Raw genomic sequence first — 17,500 nt, 5'->3', positions numbered from 1 at the left:
GAAGAGCTGGCCGATAGGATTGAACAGGCCTTAATGAAGTCCCCACACTTGAGTCTCCTGCCCTCACGCTGTCGTATTGTGAGACTTGATTACCAGTTCTGTAGTCTTAGTGAGGAGAAAATGTGTCTGTCTGTCTGTCTATCTGTCTAAATGTCTTAATGTCTGAATATCTGTTTCGGTCTGTTTCTGTCTCTGTCCCTCTCTGTCTGTCTGAATATCTGAATGTCTGTCAGTTTCTGTCTCTGTCTGTCTGTCTGTCTCTCTCTCTGTCTGTGTGTCTGTCTGTCTGTCTGTCTGTCTGTGTGTGTGTCTGTCTGTCTGTTTCTGTCTGTCTGTCTATCTGTGTCTGTCTGTCTGTCTATCTGTGTCTGTTTGCCTGTCTGTCTGTCTGTCTGTTTGTCTGTCACTCTCCTTCCTCTGTCTTTCTCTGTCTATATATACCCTCTGTCCCTCTGTCTGTTTATCTGTCTGTCTGTGTTTATGTCCTCACGTTCCCATAGGTGGTGTGTGTTCCCCCCTTCCTCCTCCTCCCGCACTCACCGTTCCCCCTTCCCTTCTTCTCCTCCTCCTCCTTCCCCCTTCCCTCTTCTCCTCCTCCTCCTTTCCTCCCTTCCCTCTTCCCTCCTTCTCCTCCTTCTTCCCTTCTCCCCCCCTTCCCCCCTCTCCCTTACAGATTTCAGGGAGAGGAGAAAGAGGAGAGGGAAGGAGAGAGGGATCAAGTGAGGCTTAGGAGGGAAGGAGAGGGACATCCCACCCTATTGTTGTCACCTCTACCACGACCATCACTCTCCCCCTGACGTGATCCACCCATGTTGTCACCTCTACCACGACCATCACTCTCCCCTGACGTGATCCATAATCTACGTTGTCACCTCTACTGCTTGACCATCACCGTGATCCACCCATATGTCACTTACCACGACCATCACTCTCCCCTGACGATCCACCCATGTTGTCACCTCTACCACGACCATCACTCTCCCCCTGACGTGATCCACCCATGTTGTCACCTCTACCACGACCATCACTCTCCCCCTGACGTGATCCACCCATGTTGTCACCTCTACCACGACCATCACTCTCCCGCTGTTGTGATCCACCCATGTTGTCGCCTCTACCACGACCATCACTCTCCCGCTGACGTAACCCATCCAGTCAGTCAGTCAGTAGTCGGGGGTCAACATTCCCAGACACATGCTTATGGTCCCGACTCCTGGATGACTTATAAAGCTTTCTGGATGACTTGTAGAGCTTCTTGGATGACTTTTAAGCTTCCTGGATGATTTATCGAGCCTTCTGGTGACTCTCTCTCTCTCTCTCTCTCTCTCTCTCTCTCTCTCTCTCTCTCTCTCTCTCTCTCTCTCTCTATTTACTAACCGTCCGACATTCTCCTTTCACAGTGAGGAGCGAGGAGGTGGCTGAAGGAGGAGGAGGAGGAGGAAGAGGACTGCCCAGGTTCGTCGGGGAGCTACACAACGTCACAGTACCTCTTGGGCGTGACACTGTCTTGCCCTGCACCGTTGAGAACCTTCAGAACTTCAAGGTCAGTCTCCAAACTTCAGTCTTTATACTTCAAGGGTCAGTCTTTAAACTTCGAGGGTCAGTCTTTAAACTTCGAGGTCAGTCTTACACTCAGGCTTCAGGTCTTAAACATCAAGGGTCAGTCTTAACCCCTTCACAACAGGGACGCCACATTAATATCTTATTCAGCAGAGAGAAACCCCCGTACACAAGGGGTTAAACCATTCCTACACCTGATCGATACCTGGTAGCACCTGGTAATTACGTGGTGGTCTATAGGAGCATCAGGTGACTATCTAATTAACACCTGGTAGTCTATAAGAGCATTAAGTCACTATCTGTTCACACCTGTTCAATACCTGGTAGCACCTGGTAGTCTATAAGAGCATTAAGTCACTATCTGTTCACACCTGTTCAATACCTGGTAGCACCTGGTAGTCTATAAGAGCATTAAGTCACTATCTATTCACACCTGTTCGATACCTGGTAGCACCTGGTAGATGAATCGTGCAGTGGTGATGCAGCTTGCTATTGTGTGTGGCTCACGTGAGAGAGTTGAGTGCAAGTTTGTGCAAGTTGCAGAGAGTGTTGCATGACTAATTTATCAACAAAGGGGGCTGCAAGGGCTGGGGAGGGGGGCTGAGAGGGCTAGATGGAGGCTGGGGGGGGCAGGCAGTGGTATAGCATTATTATCTTCCTTCACTAACTACCTGTTAACCCCAGACTCAATTGGTTACCATAGTTTGTTGAAATGGTGATAGTTTTTTTTTTACATCTTGGGCTCTGTCTGTCTGTCTGTCTGTCTGTCTGTCTATCAAGAATTATTGTGTGTTTGTGTGGTCATTCTATCCCTTAACTCTGGCAAATACACGTGAATAACAAACAAACAAACCCCCACCTATCCACATGTGACTTGCAACGTAACAAACTACCCCCCCCCCATCCATCTATCCACAGGTAGCGTGGGTACAGGTGGACACACAGACGGTACTAACCATCCACAATCAGATGATCACCAGGAATCCTAGAATATCTCTCCTTCATAATGACGGACGCACCTGGCATCTCTACCTGAGCAACGTGAGAGAGAAGGACAGAGGCTGGTACATGTGTCAAGTTAATACCGACCCAATGTTGAACCGCCAGGCTTATTTGGATGTCGTGGGTGAGTCTGGGGCTATTTTCAGGGGTGTTTGGGGTGAGTTAGGGCTACCACATCTTCCCACATCATCCCTCTTCACGTTCATCCCCCATCTGTAGCATCATTCTTCTTCACGTTCTACTTAGATCATCATCATTATTCTTCACGCTCTCCTACATTCTTCTTCTTCTTCTTCTTCTTCTTCTTCTTCTTCCTCTTCTTCTTCAGGTTCTCCATCATCCCTCTTCACGCTCTCCTCCCCCACAGTACCTCCGGACATCATCGACCGGGAATCCTCGGGTGACCTGACCATCCGGGAGGGGGAGGATGTGACCCTCACCTGCCGGGCCAGAGGTCACCCGACTCCTGGTGTCCTCTGGCGGCGGGAGGACAACCAGGACATCATTCTGGACGAGGACAACACGGGTGAGTGCGAGAAGTGAGGACGGGAGGAGAGAGGAAGGGATGGGAGGAGAGAGGAAGGGATGGGAAGAGAGAAGAGACGGACGGGAGAAAAGAGAAGACATGCAGGAAAGGAGGAGAGAGGATAGGGACAAGAGAGATCGGGAGGGGAAAGGATAGAGGTTAGGTTAGGTTAGGTTAAATCACCTTTCACGGTAACTGTTCATCCGTGTAAACTCGTCTACCTTATCTTTACCATGATGGTGCTGACGACGACCTCTGGGATGATGATGGGCATGATGGCTCCTGCTGGTGTGATGGCTCCTGATGGTTCCTGCTGACGTTGGCATGATGACTTCTGCTGGTGTGGATGTGGTGGCTCCCTACTGGTGTGCTCGTGGTGCTTCCCTGCTGCTGGTGTGATGGCCCCTGCTGACGTGGGCGTGATGGCTCCTACTGACGTGGGCGTGAGCAGTGCGGGAGGTGGAAGGGGACACACTGGTAATGAAGAAGGTGTCGAGGTTACAGATGGGCTCCTACCTGTGTATCGCCCACAATGGTGTTCCTCCCTCCATCAGCAAGAGGACCCACCTGACGGTCCAGTGTGAGTGTTGAGAAAGAGAGAGACAGACAGACAGACAGACAGACAGACAGTGGTGTTTCTCCCTCCATCAATGACAGCAAGAGAGAAAACAGACAGATAGAATGATTGAAAGAGTGAGAAAGTACAACAATATATAAAATGAAACATAATATTTTACATACAATGAGCAACTGAGAGAGAGAAAGAAAGAGAGAAAAAAAGAAACAAGTAAACAAAATGAAAGAAATAAAAACCAAACACTTTTTTAGATTCCATTTTTTTTCTAAACAAGTTAAAAGACATGTAAATTTTTTCCTCCCTCGTCAAGAAAAAAAAATCATAATACTCGTTTTTTTTTTGTTGATTTCTAATACACAAACTTGAGATATCTTTCCATGTTGTTTAGTTTTGGGTCGTGTTGACAGTTCCCCCGATGGTCTGGGTGCCTCAGCAGTTGGAAGGTGCCTACCCGAACCAGGAGCTGACCATTGAGTGCCACACCGAAGCCTTCCCTAAGAGCATCAACTATTGGACTAACCCCAATGGTGACATGATCGTGGCAGGTGAGTGTGCTAAACGAGACCTGACCTGACCTGACCTAACTCCAATAGTATCATAATCGTGGTAAATAAGTGTACTAAACGTAGATGAAGACAAATACAAAAGTACTAACAAATTCCACCTTTAATAGTGTAAAATTACCTAAAAATGATAAATACAAACTTTTTTTTAATGTCGAGAATTTACGATTTTTTTCCACCATTCATAAAATTATCCTCCTAATTAAAATATACCTACAGGGGAGGGGACTTAAGGTCATTACACTCTCCCTAACTACTCCATAACAACTAATTAGCACACACGTTAATGACCTGAAATGCTTTTAATACGTAATAACGACATCAAATTCCTCTTAACCTTTCACCCCCAGAGAACTAGATCCTATATCAAGGGGATTAAATTCGTCATTATCGACACGATCCTTTATAAGAGGTGTCGAGAAGCCCGCCCAGTCGTCTCTATACTTTGATCTCATTTTGGCCATCTCTGTGTAACTCGATGTAAACAACGTTAGGTGAGAGAATTATTAGCGAGGCAGGAGACCCAAGTCCCCTCCCACCCCCCTCCCAGGCTGATAACACATAAGTGACTGTGATTGGTGATGTGGAAGGCTGGTGGAAGATCACTTATGGATGAGACGTGATGAGAGCAAGACGAGAGGAAGAGGGGGGGGGAGGGGGAGGAGGAGGAGGAAGGGGAGTGGGAAGTGGAGGAGGACGAGGAAGAGGAAGAGGAGGAGGAGGAGAAAGAGGAGGAGGAGGAGGAGGACATACAACTTAACGGGAAGACACTAGAGAGAACCGGGAGGACGTGGATGAGATATAGTTTAACGGGAAGAGACTAGAAACACACACACACACACACACACACACACACACACACACAAAATCAAAACAGTGAAGGACACAGCCACCCACCTTGTACAACTACCCTCTATACCTCTCTTTCCACAGGGTCAGGATACGAGCCGGTGGTCACAGAGAAGAGCCAATACAAAGTTTACATGACTCTCACGATTCGTCATCTCCGACCTCAGGATTTTGGCGGCTATCGTTGTGTGGCTAAGAACTCGCTGGGTGAAACTGACGGAGCAATACGAGTTTATGGTGAGCTTGGTTATTGTTATTGTTATTGTTATTGTTATTGTTGTTGTTGTTGTTGTTTTTCTTCTTCACATTATTATTTGTATCTACGGGAACTCTTCGACGTGTGTGTGTGTGTGTGTGTGTGTGTGTGTGTGTGTGTGTGTGTGTGTGTGTGTGTGTGTGTGTGTGTTGATCTGGATAAACGAATTAGCGACATGAAATATGAAGACGAGGGCCCAAGTCTGTCTCGAGACGATTTATCGACGGGTGACAAGAGAAGGAAAGTTGTGCTATAACATACATACATACATACATACATACATAATTTCTATATTTTTTATATTACAATCGAAAATTTTTAACTATCTCCAATTACAAAGAAAATTCCACTTAACAAAAAAAATCTAACTTAACGTACAGTATTGCTGATACCAATAGTTACTAAGTCGAAAATTTACCTACGAACCATTAGGGGGTAACGAACCCTGGATACTGTGGGACTGTGAGACAAATACACCTTCAGCTACGCCACAATAGGTACTGAGGGATAGGCTTCACTTAATGGCGCTGTCTACTGTGTGCTATTCATAACATAGACCGTCTGTAGAGCTCTCCCAGTGGACGTGTACGGGGCTACTGTGTGTGTGTGTGTGTAATATACGTGTCCGTGTGTGTGTGTGTGTGTGTAAGCTTATTTATTTTTTCCCCTCAACAACAACGACACTAAAAATGCACTGCCAGTATTTTTAATGGAACCTAAGTAAACATGAGAGGGATATTATCTGTTGAAATAGTTCATTTACAGGAAAAAAAAGTGAAGAGGAAATATTAGATATGAAAATAATAAACTCGACATAAGACGGATTATTATTTACTTCCACCCTGGCTTCCGTCTGTCTGTTTATCTTGTCCGCGTGATAACTTAAACAAACACAGAGATACAGCCATGAAACTTGGTGTATGGATAAAACACAATATAATCTTGGATGAGTTCGATAATCAGTGTTTTTCGTCAGTATTTTAGGGAATTATGATGCTCTTTTGTTTCTCAGGTGTTGAGGCCATCTTGGACGGTCGCCGGTAACTGATTTTTTTTTACGATTTTTTTTTCTTCTTCTTCAGGTCGTAAGATGATGGAAAATCCTACGCAAACTAAGGGCATGAACGACCTTAGTAAGCAGTTACATCGTGAGAAATCGAGCGAGATAGAAGGTGAGTCATATGCTCTCTCTCTCTCTCTCTCTCTCTCTCTCTCTCGCTCCGTCTGCTTGCGTGGGTAAGATCAAATACTTTAAGCTTATATTTCAGTAAACATTTTCCTATTTTTTTAACATTAACAAAACATAAATATATGATGTTAGCGTTGTGTCTTTAACTGTGATAGAGAGAGAGAGAGAGAGAGAGAGAGAGAGAGAGAGAGCGCGTCCGTGTGTATGTATGAGTGCATGTGCGTGAATGTATGTACGTATATATTCTTATCAGCCAAAATAATGATCGGTCCACCCCCACCCCCCCACCCATCTAGTTACGCCGGCGGGCCATGACAACCTAGAGAATCACCAGAGCGGTCATGCGGCGGTCCATCACCTTGGTCCAGTGGGTCGGGACAGTGCAGCCCGTTCCAGCACCACAACTACCTTAATGGACCACTATTGTCTGGTTCTTCTACTCGTGGTGGCCCAACTGTACCTCTAGTGTGTATAGGTCAGCAACTATATAAATCGATATAAACTATACATATCTCGTGTCTGCTTCATGTATCTCGTGTCTGCTTCATGTATCTCGTGTCTGCTTCATGTATCTCGTGTCTGCTTCATGTATCTCGTGTCTGCTTCATGTATCTCGTGTCTGCTTCATGTATCTCGTGTCTGCTTCATGGTCTAATACATAATTGGGATCACCTGAAAATTAGCCACCCCAGTTCATTTTCATCTGATGATTAACCACCGTAAACTAACCTAACCTAACCTAATGCTAACCTAATACTAACCTAATACTAACCTAATCTAACCTAATACTAACCTAATCTAACCTAACCTAACCTAACCTAATCTAACCTAATCTAACCTAATACTAACCTAATCTAACCTAATACTAACCTAATCTAACCTAACCTAACCTAATCTAACCTAACCTAACCTAATGCTAACCTAACCTAACCTAATACTAACCTAATCTAACCTAACCTAACCTAATCTAACCTAACCTAACCTAATACTAACCTAATCTAACCTAACCTAACCTAATGCTTCACTAAGACTAAAAATACATGAAAAAAAAAGAGAGAGAGGAATCTAATTTACGTAAAAGAAATTCAAAACTTTATTCATTAGCAAGTTTCTGTTAAAATAAATGTATTAAGCAGGTGTCGCTACATTAAGCAGGCGTCGCTACATTAAGCAGGCGTCGCTACATTAAGCAGGCGTCGCTACATTAAGCAGACATCCACTATATAAATTATACCTACATCATATAAATCTCGCCTTTAGTTCGTAATATAAATCATTTTTAGATCAATAATTTACAGTCATATATTTTTTTTTATATATTATAACTATAGAATTTGTGTTGTATCTATGTTCTATAGTATGTAAATTATATAACCTCATATAGTGTCTACTTAACTGTATATTTTATTTTTATCATTAAACCACTAAATTTGTATCATATTTTGCCACAGTTTATATTATTGCTTAATTAAATAGGTACTTTATAGTGTCCATGTGTATGTAAATCACACTGTATGAAACTTACACAATGTATACCTCAGTGTGTTCTGTGTACATAGGTGTTAATGATAGGAGCCTCGACGAGTATTCAGATGATGTATGTATAGTCGCCTCCACTTACACCTGGTACAGTAACTGGTGCGATTTATGAGATGTGGCAATGCTGTGTTTGTTTACATGGTATTAAAACTCTCCAGAAATGACCCCTAAGGAACCTCACAATAGTAACCAAATTAAGGTTCCCAGGTAAACATTCTCTCCACAGTGTTGCCACATCTCATAAAATGCACCAGGTATTGTACCAGGTAGAAGTGGTAGCGAGTGTACATACCTATCCTTTGTATGATTCTTATTAATTAAAGAATCAAAGGGTTCGATTCTCAAAGATTCCTACACGTTGAATTAAGCCTCATAATGTGAAATACCAAAATTACTTGATTCCTTAAGCTAAAACACATATTTTTAATCAAGATGGAGAATGAACTACACAGTGACTATAGTTATGAAGTATTTTCCTCAGCATGTATAATATGTTTGAGAATCGTGACTCGTATATGTAACACGTAAATATCTGCAATGATCCTGTTACTCAGTTCAATATTATGATTACTACATCCAAAAACTATCTTTATATAACAATAAGTAACAAGAAATATAAAATGACCTTTGTTACTGTTACTTGACAATGGGAGAATTTAAGATAGTAAGAATAGGTAATCAAGTAACTAAAACAAGAGACAAGAGTATTTTTTTTTCATTCTCTTGTTGTTGTATTGATGAGGTTGTGTTGATGTCAGTGTATGGTGTGTGAAGACATCTGAGTCATCAATAAACTCAATGGAACACACACACACACACACACACACACACACACACGTCATCTACTCGTTGAAAGGGTTACATCATCATCCCAAGGTAACATCACAAAGATAGGTCCTGGGTGGGTCAAAGGAGACGAGGGAAGGGGGTGGGGGGGGGGAGGGGGGGTGGGAGTGAGAGGGAGGTGAGGAAAGGTAGGAAAGGTTATTTTTTACTCTCCCACTAACATCAATTTATTCCCTCTGTTCTATGTATAAAAGTATATATGTGTTTACTACCTCCCTGAAAAGTTACTCTCATTGTAATCATTGTCATTATTATCATTATATATTATTATTATTATCCTTATTACTATTACAGCATTATTATTGTTATTATTCGTGCATGGAAGATCATTTTATATTAGTGAGATAATTATATGTGTAATTGTATATAATATAAAAGATATATAATTCACTATTATTTTATTTCTAGATATGCTAATTTATATATATTTTATACTCCAATATATATTTTTTTTATTAGTAACAGCCAGAGATTTTTTTTTATATATAACTCAAATTAGTGAGTGCAAAGTGAGTCAGATTTTATTACGGTCACTAATGAATGTATAATGATATTTAAATTACATGATGTGTGTAAGTCCGGTTGGGGGCGTGACACACACACACACACACACACACACACACACACACACACACACACACACACACACACACACACACACTGGTTAGGTTAGGTTATCTGCTATACAGTCAAGCAGAAGTGTCAATGTTATCTACCTGAGTGAGAATGATGAGAACGATACCTACCGAGTTAAAATATGCCTCTTAACAACATTCCGTAACAAGGTGTACTTTTGGAGCGAAATTTTGGTATAGTTTGTCGAGGCATAAATTGGTCAGGTGTGCCGTGTTACTGGATCACCTCATTAACTTTAAATAAACGGATGTGATGGTGATAATAATAATAATAATAATAATAATAATAATAATAATAATAATAATAATAATAATAATAATAATAATAATAATACGGAAATAACAACAACAACAATAATAATAATAAGCTGAATAATAATAAGAAGAAAACAATATCACGACCAGTAATAATAACAACAACAACAACATCAACAACAACAACAATAATAACAATAACAACAACACTAACAACAACAGCAACAACAACAACAACAACAACACCAATAACAAGAGTCACAACAACAACCAGGTGAACGAGCCCCACCAATATCAGGTATGACATTCTCTCACAGAAAAAGAGGTAAATCAATTTGTAACATAATTAAAAGTCAAGGAGTTGGACCTTTACTGACTCCGTCTCTCCAATTATTGACTCTAAGGTATTCATGTGGTACTGATTCCTGCAGGAGAGACGAAAGTACTCAGATAACATAACATAACATAACATAACATAACATAACATAACATAACATAACATAACATAACTTAACATAATATAAATTAACATATCATAACATAAGCTAACCTAACTTAACCTCAGCTACCCTAACCTAATCTAACCTAACGTAACCTCAGCTACCCTAACCTAATCTAACCTAACGTAACCTCAGCTACCCTAACCTAATTTAACCTAACGTAACCTCAGCTACCCTAACCTAATCTAACCTAACGTAACCTCAGCTACCCTAACCTAACCTTGCCTATAGTTAACACCTAGAGGATGTGATTTAAGGCATTAATTGACGTGGAAGATGTATACATGTCAAAGGCAGAGAGCAACACACACACACACACACACACACACACACACGATGATGCTGCTGCTGTTAACACGACACTAGGTAGAACAGCACCCCCCACCCCCCATCATCGCTGTTATCGTCCGCTCCGGCTGTTAAATACAGATTCCGGACAGTTACCCGCCTCACTACCCCGACACCTCACGACATTAATTAGTTTTATCAACAAGTGAATCTATCCGGGGCAGTGGAGGGAGAGGACTACACGCCGGTGTATGTCAGCGACGACTGGTGGTGATGAGGTGTCCGTGCTGTTGGTCTGTCTGTCTGTTGGTCTGTCTGTCTGTTGGTCTGTCTGTCTGTTGGTCTGTCTGTCTGTTGGTCTGTCTGTCTGTTGGTCTGTCTGTTGGTCTGTCTGTCTGTTGGTCTGTCTATCTGTTTGGTCTGTCCTGTTGGTCTGGGTCTTGGTCTGTTGTCTGTCTGTCTGTTGTTGTCTGTCTGGTCTGTCTGTTGGTCTGTCTGTCTGTTGGTCTGTCTGTTGTCTGTCTGTCTGTTGGTCTGTCTGTCTGTTGGTCTGTCTGTCTGTTGGTCTGTCTGTCTGTTGGTCTGTCTGTTGGTCTGCTGCGTCTGTTGTTGTCTATTGGTCTGTCTGTCTGTCTGTTGGTCTGTCTGTCTGTTGGTCTGTTGGTCTGTCTGTCTGGTCTGTCTGTTGGTCTATTGGTCTGTCTGTTGGTCTGTCTGTCTGTTGGTCTGTCTGTCTGTCTGTCTGGTCTGTCTGTTGGTCTGTCTGTTGTCTGTTGTCTGTTGTCTGTCTGGTCTGTTGGTCTGTTGGTCTGTCTGTTGGTCTGTCTGTCTGTTGTCTGTCTGTCTGTTGGTCTGTCTGTCTGTTGGTCTGTCTGTTCTCCATTGTTCTAGTGTGTTGTTATGGTGTTTCTGTGTGTGTGTGTGTGTGTGTGTGTGTGTGTGTGTGTGTGTGTGTGTGTGTGTGTGTGTGTGTGTGTGTGTGTGTGTGTGTGTGTGTGTGTGTGTGTGTGTGTGTGTGTGTGTGTGTATAAGTATAATCCCATCACCTACTCCTACTCCTCTTCCACCTCTCCTTCTTCCTATTACTCCTCTCCTCTTTCCTCCTTCCTCCTCCTCCTCCCTCGGACACATTTGCTCATGTAAAAATTTCCATTCTCTGAAGATTATATTAAACTAATTTGGAAAACTTAATTTTTTTTTTACACACACACACACACACACACACACACACACCAGCTGTGTAATTTTGGCACTAGAATAATAATACAAAAATAAATAAACACAAAATAATATTACAAATTGTTCCTGTGTTACTAGTGTGTATGTGTGTGTGTGTGTGTGTGTGTGTGTGTGTGTGTGTATGTGTGTGTGTGTGTGTGTGTGTGTGTGTGTGTGTGTGTGTGTGTGTGTGTGTGTGTGTGTGTGTGTGTGTGTGTGTGTGTGTGTGGAGAGAGGAAATGGTGATAAATTTCAGATATTTAATTCAACCGGCACATTTATACGGCCGTAGAAAATCCCGGCAGATTTTAGGCCCAATTTTTCACTGCCATAATAAATTTGTGGCCCATGATCAGGAAAAAACGGGGGTGAGTGGTCCTCCCCCCTCTCGCCCACGGAACACTTGACACACTATGACTCGGCTCTGTTCTGCTTCACTTATATTTTCTATTTTTTTATTCTTTTTAGCGCGGGTAATGAGAGAGAGAGAGAGAGGACGTTACCTGTGGAGGAAATTGAAATGATTTATTAATATATAGTCGTGAAAATACAGGTACATAAACAGGTACAGGGTTCCATTAGGACAGGGATCCATTAGGTCAGGGACCCATTACAACTGGAACCCATTAATTGGAGCCCATTAGAACTGGAATTCATTAACTGGAACTTATTAGAACTGGAACCCATTAACACCATCTCCCCTTCCTCCCTTTTCCCTCCCTCATCCCTCCCACCCTCACCCTCCATCACCCCATCTCCCCTCCCTCTCCTCTCCCTCCCTTATCCCCACTTTATCACACTTATCTCCCTATTCCCTCATTCTTTCGTTAATTGTCCTCTTATTCCTGTATTTGGGTGAGAATGATTGAAAGGATAGAAAAAAAGTAAATTAATAAAAAAATTAAATAAACGGAAGATTTATTGGGCCATACAGGGGAGAATGAAGGAAGAGGAGGAGGAGGGGGGAATGGCCCACAAATAGTGATAAAGGTGAGAGAGAGAGAGAGAGAGAGAGAGAGAGAGAGAGAGAGAGAGACTACATGTATAATATCAGGTAACTGTATGAGAGTGAGTTTGTGTGTATATCAACCTAAAATGAACTATTTAAAAAACACTGAAAGAATATATACATTTATCCTCAACACACACACACACACACACACACACACACACACACACACACACACACACACACACACACACACACACAGAGACCTCACACTGAGAGATTAAAATCATATATATTTTTTTGTATTTACTTACGTTATTCTATAAAAAAAATATTCCTACAATAAATAACAGATAACAGATAAAGCCTCACACTGAAGGGCAAATGAAACCTAACCTAACCTAACCTAACCTAACCTAACCCCTGACCCCTCCCCCACTATACCACTACTTACCTCCTACACTGTACCCACACCCCAATATCCTTGTACACCACCACCTCCCCCCTCTGCCCCTCCCCTTCACCACCACCCTTTGCCACCTCCTCTACTACCACCCCACCCCTCCTGCCCTACCACCTCCTCCCCCCACCAACCTCAGTCACTCTCCAATGCTCACTCTGGTGTTGATAGTCTAGCCTTAAGATTCAGGTGAACAGGTGAACAGGTGAACAGGTGAATGAGTGTAACCTTTCAAGAGCCGCCGCTAGAGATATATTGGTCTAGTGATAAATGACTTTTGGTGGTCGTGAAGGCAAACGTTTTTAAGGTCAACCATCAAAAGTAAATTACCTGACAAATGAGACCTTCAAAAGAGAGAGAGAGTGAGATAAAAAGAGAGAGAGAGAGAGAGAGAGAGAGATTTCCCTGCGTGTGTCAATTTTCTAGTGGTGTCGTGTACAGGTGTGATATGGTCGTGTCATAATCCGTGTCATATTATGTGTCATTATGTCACGTCATTATGTAGTTACAGTATTCATTCATATCATTCACTCGACAATTCCCAGTGACGTCATTTAGTCATGTCATACGTTCATATCACACGGGAAGAATGGATCAGGCAGTGGTGTGGTGTCAGGTGTCAGGGTGTGGTGTCAGGTGTCAAGGTGTGGTGTCAGGTGTCAGGATGTCGTGTCATTTGTCAGGGTGTGGTGTCAGGGCGTGGTATCAGGGTGTCAGGATGTTGTGTCAGTCGTCAGGATGTAGTGTCAAGTGTCAGGGTGTCGTGTCATTTGTCAGGGTGTGGTGTCAGGGCGTGGTATCAGGGTGTCAGGATGTGTGTGTCAGTCGTCAGGATGTAGTGTCAAGTGTCAGGGTGTCGTGTCATTTGTCAGGGTGTGGTGTCATTTGTCAGGGTGTAGTGTCAGGTGTCAGGGGGTGTCGTGTCAGGATGTCATGTCAGGTGTCAGGGTGTCGTTTCAGGAGTCAGGGTGTGGTGTCAGGTGTCAGGCTGTGGTGTCAGGTGTCAGGTTGTCATGTCATATGGTCAGCTTTATAGAGGTGAGTTGTATCGTAATATACTTCAGACAGTCGACTCGTTACGGTAATGGCGATAATCTGTCCAGAGTCCGGGTGATGGCTGGCTGGAGGGACTCTGTGGCTGGAGGGACTCGTGGTGGCTGGAGGACTGTGGTGGCTGGAGGGACTCGTGGTGGCTGGAGGGACTCGTGGTGGCTGGAGGGACTCGTGGCGGTTGGAGGGACTCTCGTGGTGGCTGGAGGGACTCGTGGTGGTTGGAGGGACTCGTGGTGGCTGGAGGACTCGTGGTGGCTGGAGGGACTCGTGGTGGTTGGAGGGACTCCGTGATGGCTGGAGGGACTCGTGGTGGCTGGAGGGACTCGTGGTGGCTGGAGGGACTCGTGGTGGCTGGAGGGACTCGTGGTGGCTGGAGGGACTCGTGGTGGTTGGAGGGACTAGTGGTGGCTGGAGGGACTCGTGGTGGCTGGAGGGACTCGTAATAAATGGCTAAATTCGTACAGTACATTTCCTTTACCTCACCTATATACATAAGAATGGAGGAAACTGCAGCGGGCCTATTGGCCCATACTGGACAGTCCCATTTACACCCAGCTCCTATTGTTGATACATCCACCCAACCTATGTTTGAAGCTATCCAGCGTATTCGAGTCAATGATAATATATGGTAACTTGTTCCACTCATCCAAACCAATGTTTACCTATTTCGCGCCTAAATCTAACTTTGTCTAATTTAAAACCATTTTTACGAGTTCGCTCCTGGTTGGAAAGTTTGAGTACCTTTGTAATGTCACCTTTGTTTTGCCCTGACTTCCATTTATACACCTCGATCATGTCGCCCCTCACTCTACGTCTCTCGAGGGAGTGCAAATTAAGATGCTTTAATCTGTCTCTGTACTCAAGATTCCTAATGCCCGGGATTAGTCTTGTGACTCTTGTCATTCTCCTTTATCGGAATTTTACAGCTCGATGCGTTTTTGTTTCTCTGTTGAGGGATTAAAAAACACAAATATCTTAGGAGTTTCTGAGGATGAGGTGTGGTGGCTAGCAGGAGGATAAGTGATGCTGCCCTTAACTATATGAATACGAGATGAGATAACGACGGAGCCTCGGTGCGCGGGCATTCTTCATACCGACCCAACTTTTGTCTTCCCCAGAACCGCTTTCCTTGTCTTCTCTTTTATTGCTTCTTCTTGTCGCTGATGTATTCCCTAATAATTTTTTTGTGTCTTCCTGAGAACCACTAAATTACTCTTCCTTATTATTGTTTACTTAATTAATCTCCCTTGCTAATCGTCCAGTTAATTATCCTCCCTTCCCAGTCCCCAGAACCACAAGCTTTGCAATATAAACACTAGAGCAGCCAATTCTCTATCGTACACTAATCATTTCCTTTCTATAGATTAAAGAGCAGATTAAAGGCATTTTTTCACATCTTAGTAGAAAAATATTTAACGTACGAGGGTTTGAGAATATCATTAGGATCTGGAATGTCTCTCTCTAATGCTGGCTGGGGGACTGACAAGATGAATGCCCGTGAAAAACTTTGTAACGGAGAACAAGGGCGGTCACGGTGCGCTTGGTGTTCCCAGAGCAAGAGGATTACCTGGGTGATAGTTTGTGGCACTTGTGGGTCGGGATATCACTCTCTCTCTCTCTCTCTCTCTCTCTCTCTCTCTCTCTCTCTCTCTACCTACCCTAGCTAAACCATTACCCTACCCCCCCTCCTCACCAGGTCACATAAAATTATTCAACTTATCAGGTAAAATAATACTAGGGTGCCTAATCTTCAGGTAACCCCCCCAAAAAAAAAACATGATCAATACTCGTAAAATACTATTGGCAACTGACCACAAAATCAGACTTAAAAAAAAAGGGCTGACTTGGGTCCACTTACCGTGCCACAACTTCGTCTTACCTGTCCTGATTAATTAATTACCTGTGAGTATTTTTCTTTTCGGTTAATAATTATTTATCCCAAGAAGGTGATTTTTGGTGTCAGGTGAAGAATTAATTATCCTAAGGTATCAGGTGACAGGTTAGAGCTCTTGGACGGGTATATAAACATTCTATCTTATTTTGGTTTATGTTGAAGGAAGAAGAAATAGACAGACAGTTGAGACAGAAGGCCAAAACAGTGTCTAACAGAGATATCAGGGGCAGTAACTCTTGACCAGGCAATAGTATAGAGATGGATAGTTCACCATCCTGAATGAACACGGACAACACGCAACATTGGAGAGTAATGAATGGCAAGGAACCACCCACTACCACCCACACCCACCCACTACCACCCAGCAACCACTAACCCAAACCCACCCACTACCACCGACACCCACCCACTACCACCCACACCCACCCACACACCCACCTACCACCCACACCACCAGCAACCCACAACCCGCAACCACTAACCATCACCGACCAACCAATCTACCACCCTACTATCACCCACCATCACTACCACCACCATTACCACCACCATGATCACCATTATCACCCGCACAACCACCCACCCAACAACCACTACCACCATTGTCACCACCACCACCAGCACCCATCATCTATCACCACCCATCACCCACTACCACAATCTATCACCACCACTACCACCACCACCATCACCACCATCGCACAGGGGGCGCCACAGCAGCCAGCTCTCATCCCCTCACCATTAAGCAAATGGGCCTCCATAACTCTGCATGGTCTCCAGTCCACCACCACGGAGACCAGCCAGCACCCCCCCCCCTCCCTCCACCACCACGGAGACCTGCCAACATCCTCTCTCCTCCTCCACCACCACGGAGACCTGCCAACACCCCTCCCCCCTCCCTCCCCCACCACAGAACCTGCACCCCTCCCCTCCCTCCCCCACCACGGGGACCTGCCAACACCCCTCCCCCCCTCCCTCCACCACAGGAGACTGCCAACACCCCCTCCCCCTCCCTCCCCCCACCACGGAGCCTGCCCACCACCCTTCCCTCTCCCAGTGCCCCATCAAGGTGATCCACACAACCAGTCCCCAACACACCTCCCCTCCCCACCACACTGCCCCCCCTCCAACACTCCCCTAACACTCTCCAACACTCCCCCAACACCCTCCAACACTCCCTCCTTCGTCGACGCCAGCAGGAATAATCAAACAGTGCGTGACTATCATAGCTATATACACACTAATGTATATACATATAAATCATAGGCTGTGTATATGTGTTGATTTCCTCCAGGTATATACTAATGAGAGGAATCACCTGAAGATTAGCCACCCCAGATA

General features: G+C 44.1%; 1 protein-coding gene across 2 annotated transcripts in view; it reads left to right on the top strand.

Annotated features, from left to right (window-relative positions):
* LOC121863589 (neurotrimin-like) overlaps positions 1 to 17,500 on the top strand; it is a 22,825-nt gene that overhangs the window by 1,317 nt on the left and 4,008 nt on the right. Inside the window, exons 2-9 of one of the 2 annotated variants that reach the window (XM_042362313.1) lie at positions 1,401 to 1,543; positions 2,479 to 2,686; positions 2,930 to 3,088; positions 3,540 to 3,668; positions 4,073 to 4,210; positions 5,162 to 5,314; positions 6,416 to 6,505; positions 6,819 to 6,997. In XM_042362313.1, the coding sequence (XP_042218247.1) occupies positions 1,401 to 1,543; positions 2,479 to 2,686; positions 2,930 to 3,088; positions 3,540 to 3,668; positions 4,073 to 4,210; positions 5,162 to 5,314; positions 6,416 to 6,505; positions 6,819 to 6,988 (1,190 nt within the window). In that variant the 3' untranslated portion in view covers positions 6,989 to 6,997. Of the gene's footprint in view, positions 1 to 1,400; positions 1,544 to 2,478; positions 2,687 to 2,929; positions 3,089 to 3,539; positions 3,669 to 4,072; positions 4,211 to 5,161; positions 5,315 to 6,415; positions 6,506 to 6,818; positions 7,294 to 17,500 lie in introns of those variants that run through there. The other variant, XM_042362312.1, reaches the window with a different exon arrangement.

Source organism: Homarus americanus, unplaced genomic scaffold (genome assembly GCF_018991925.1).
Source record: "Homarus americanus isolate GMGI-L3 unplaced genomic scaffold, GMGI_Hamer_2.0 scaffold41366, whole genome shotgun sequence".
Classification (NCBI taxonomy): Eukaryota; Metazoa; Arthropoda; class Malacostraca; order Decapoda; family Nephropidae; genus Homarus; species Homarus americanus.
This window is presented reverse-complemented; position numbering and strand designations above follow the sequence as displayed.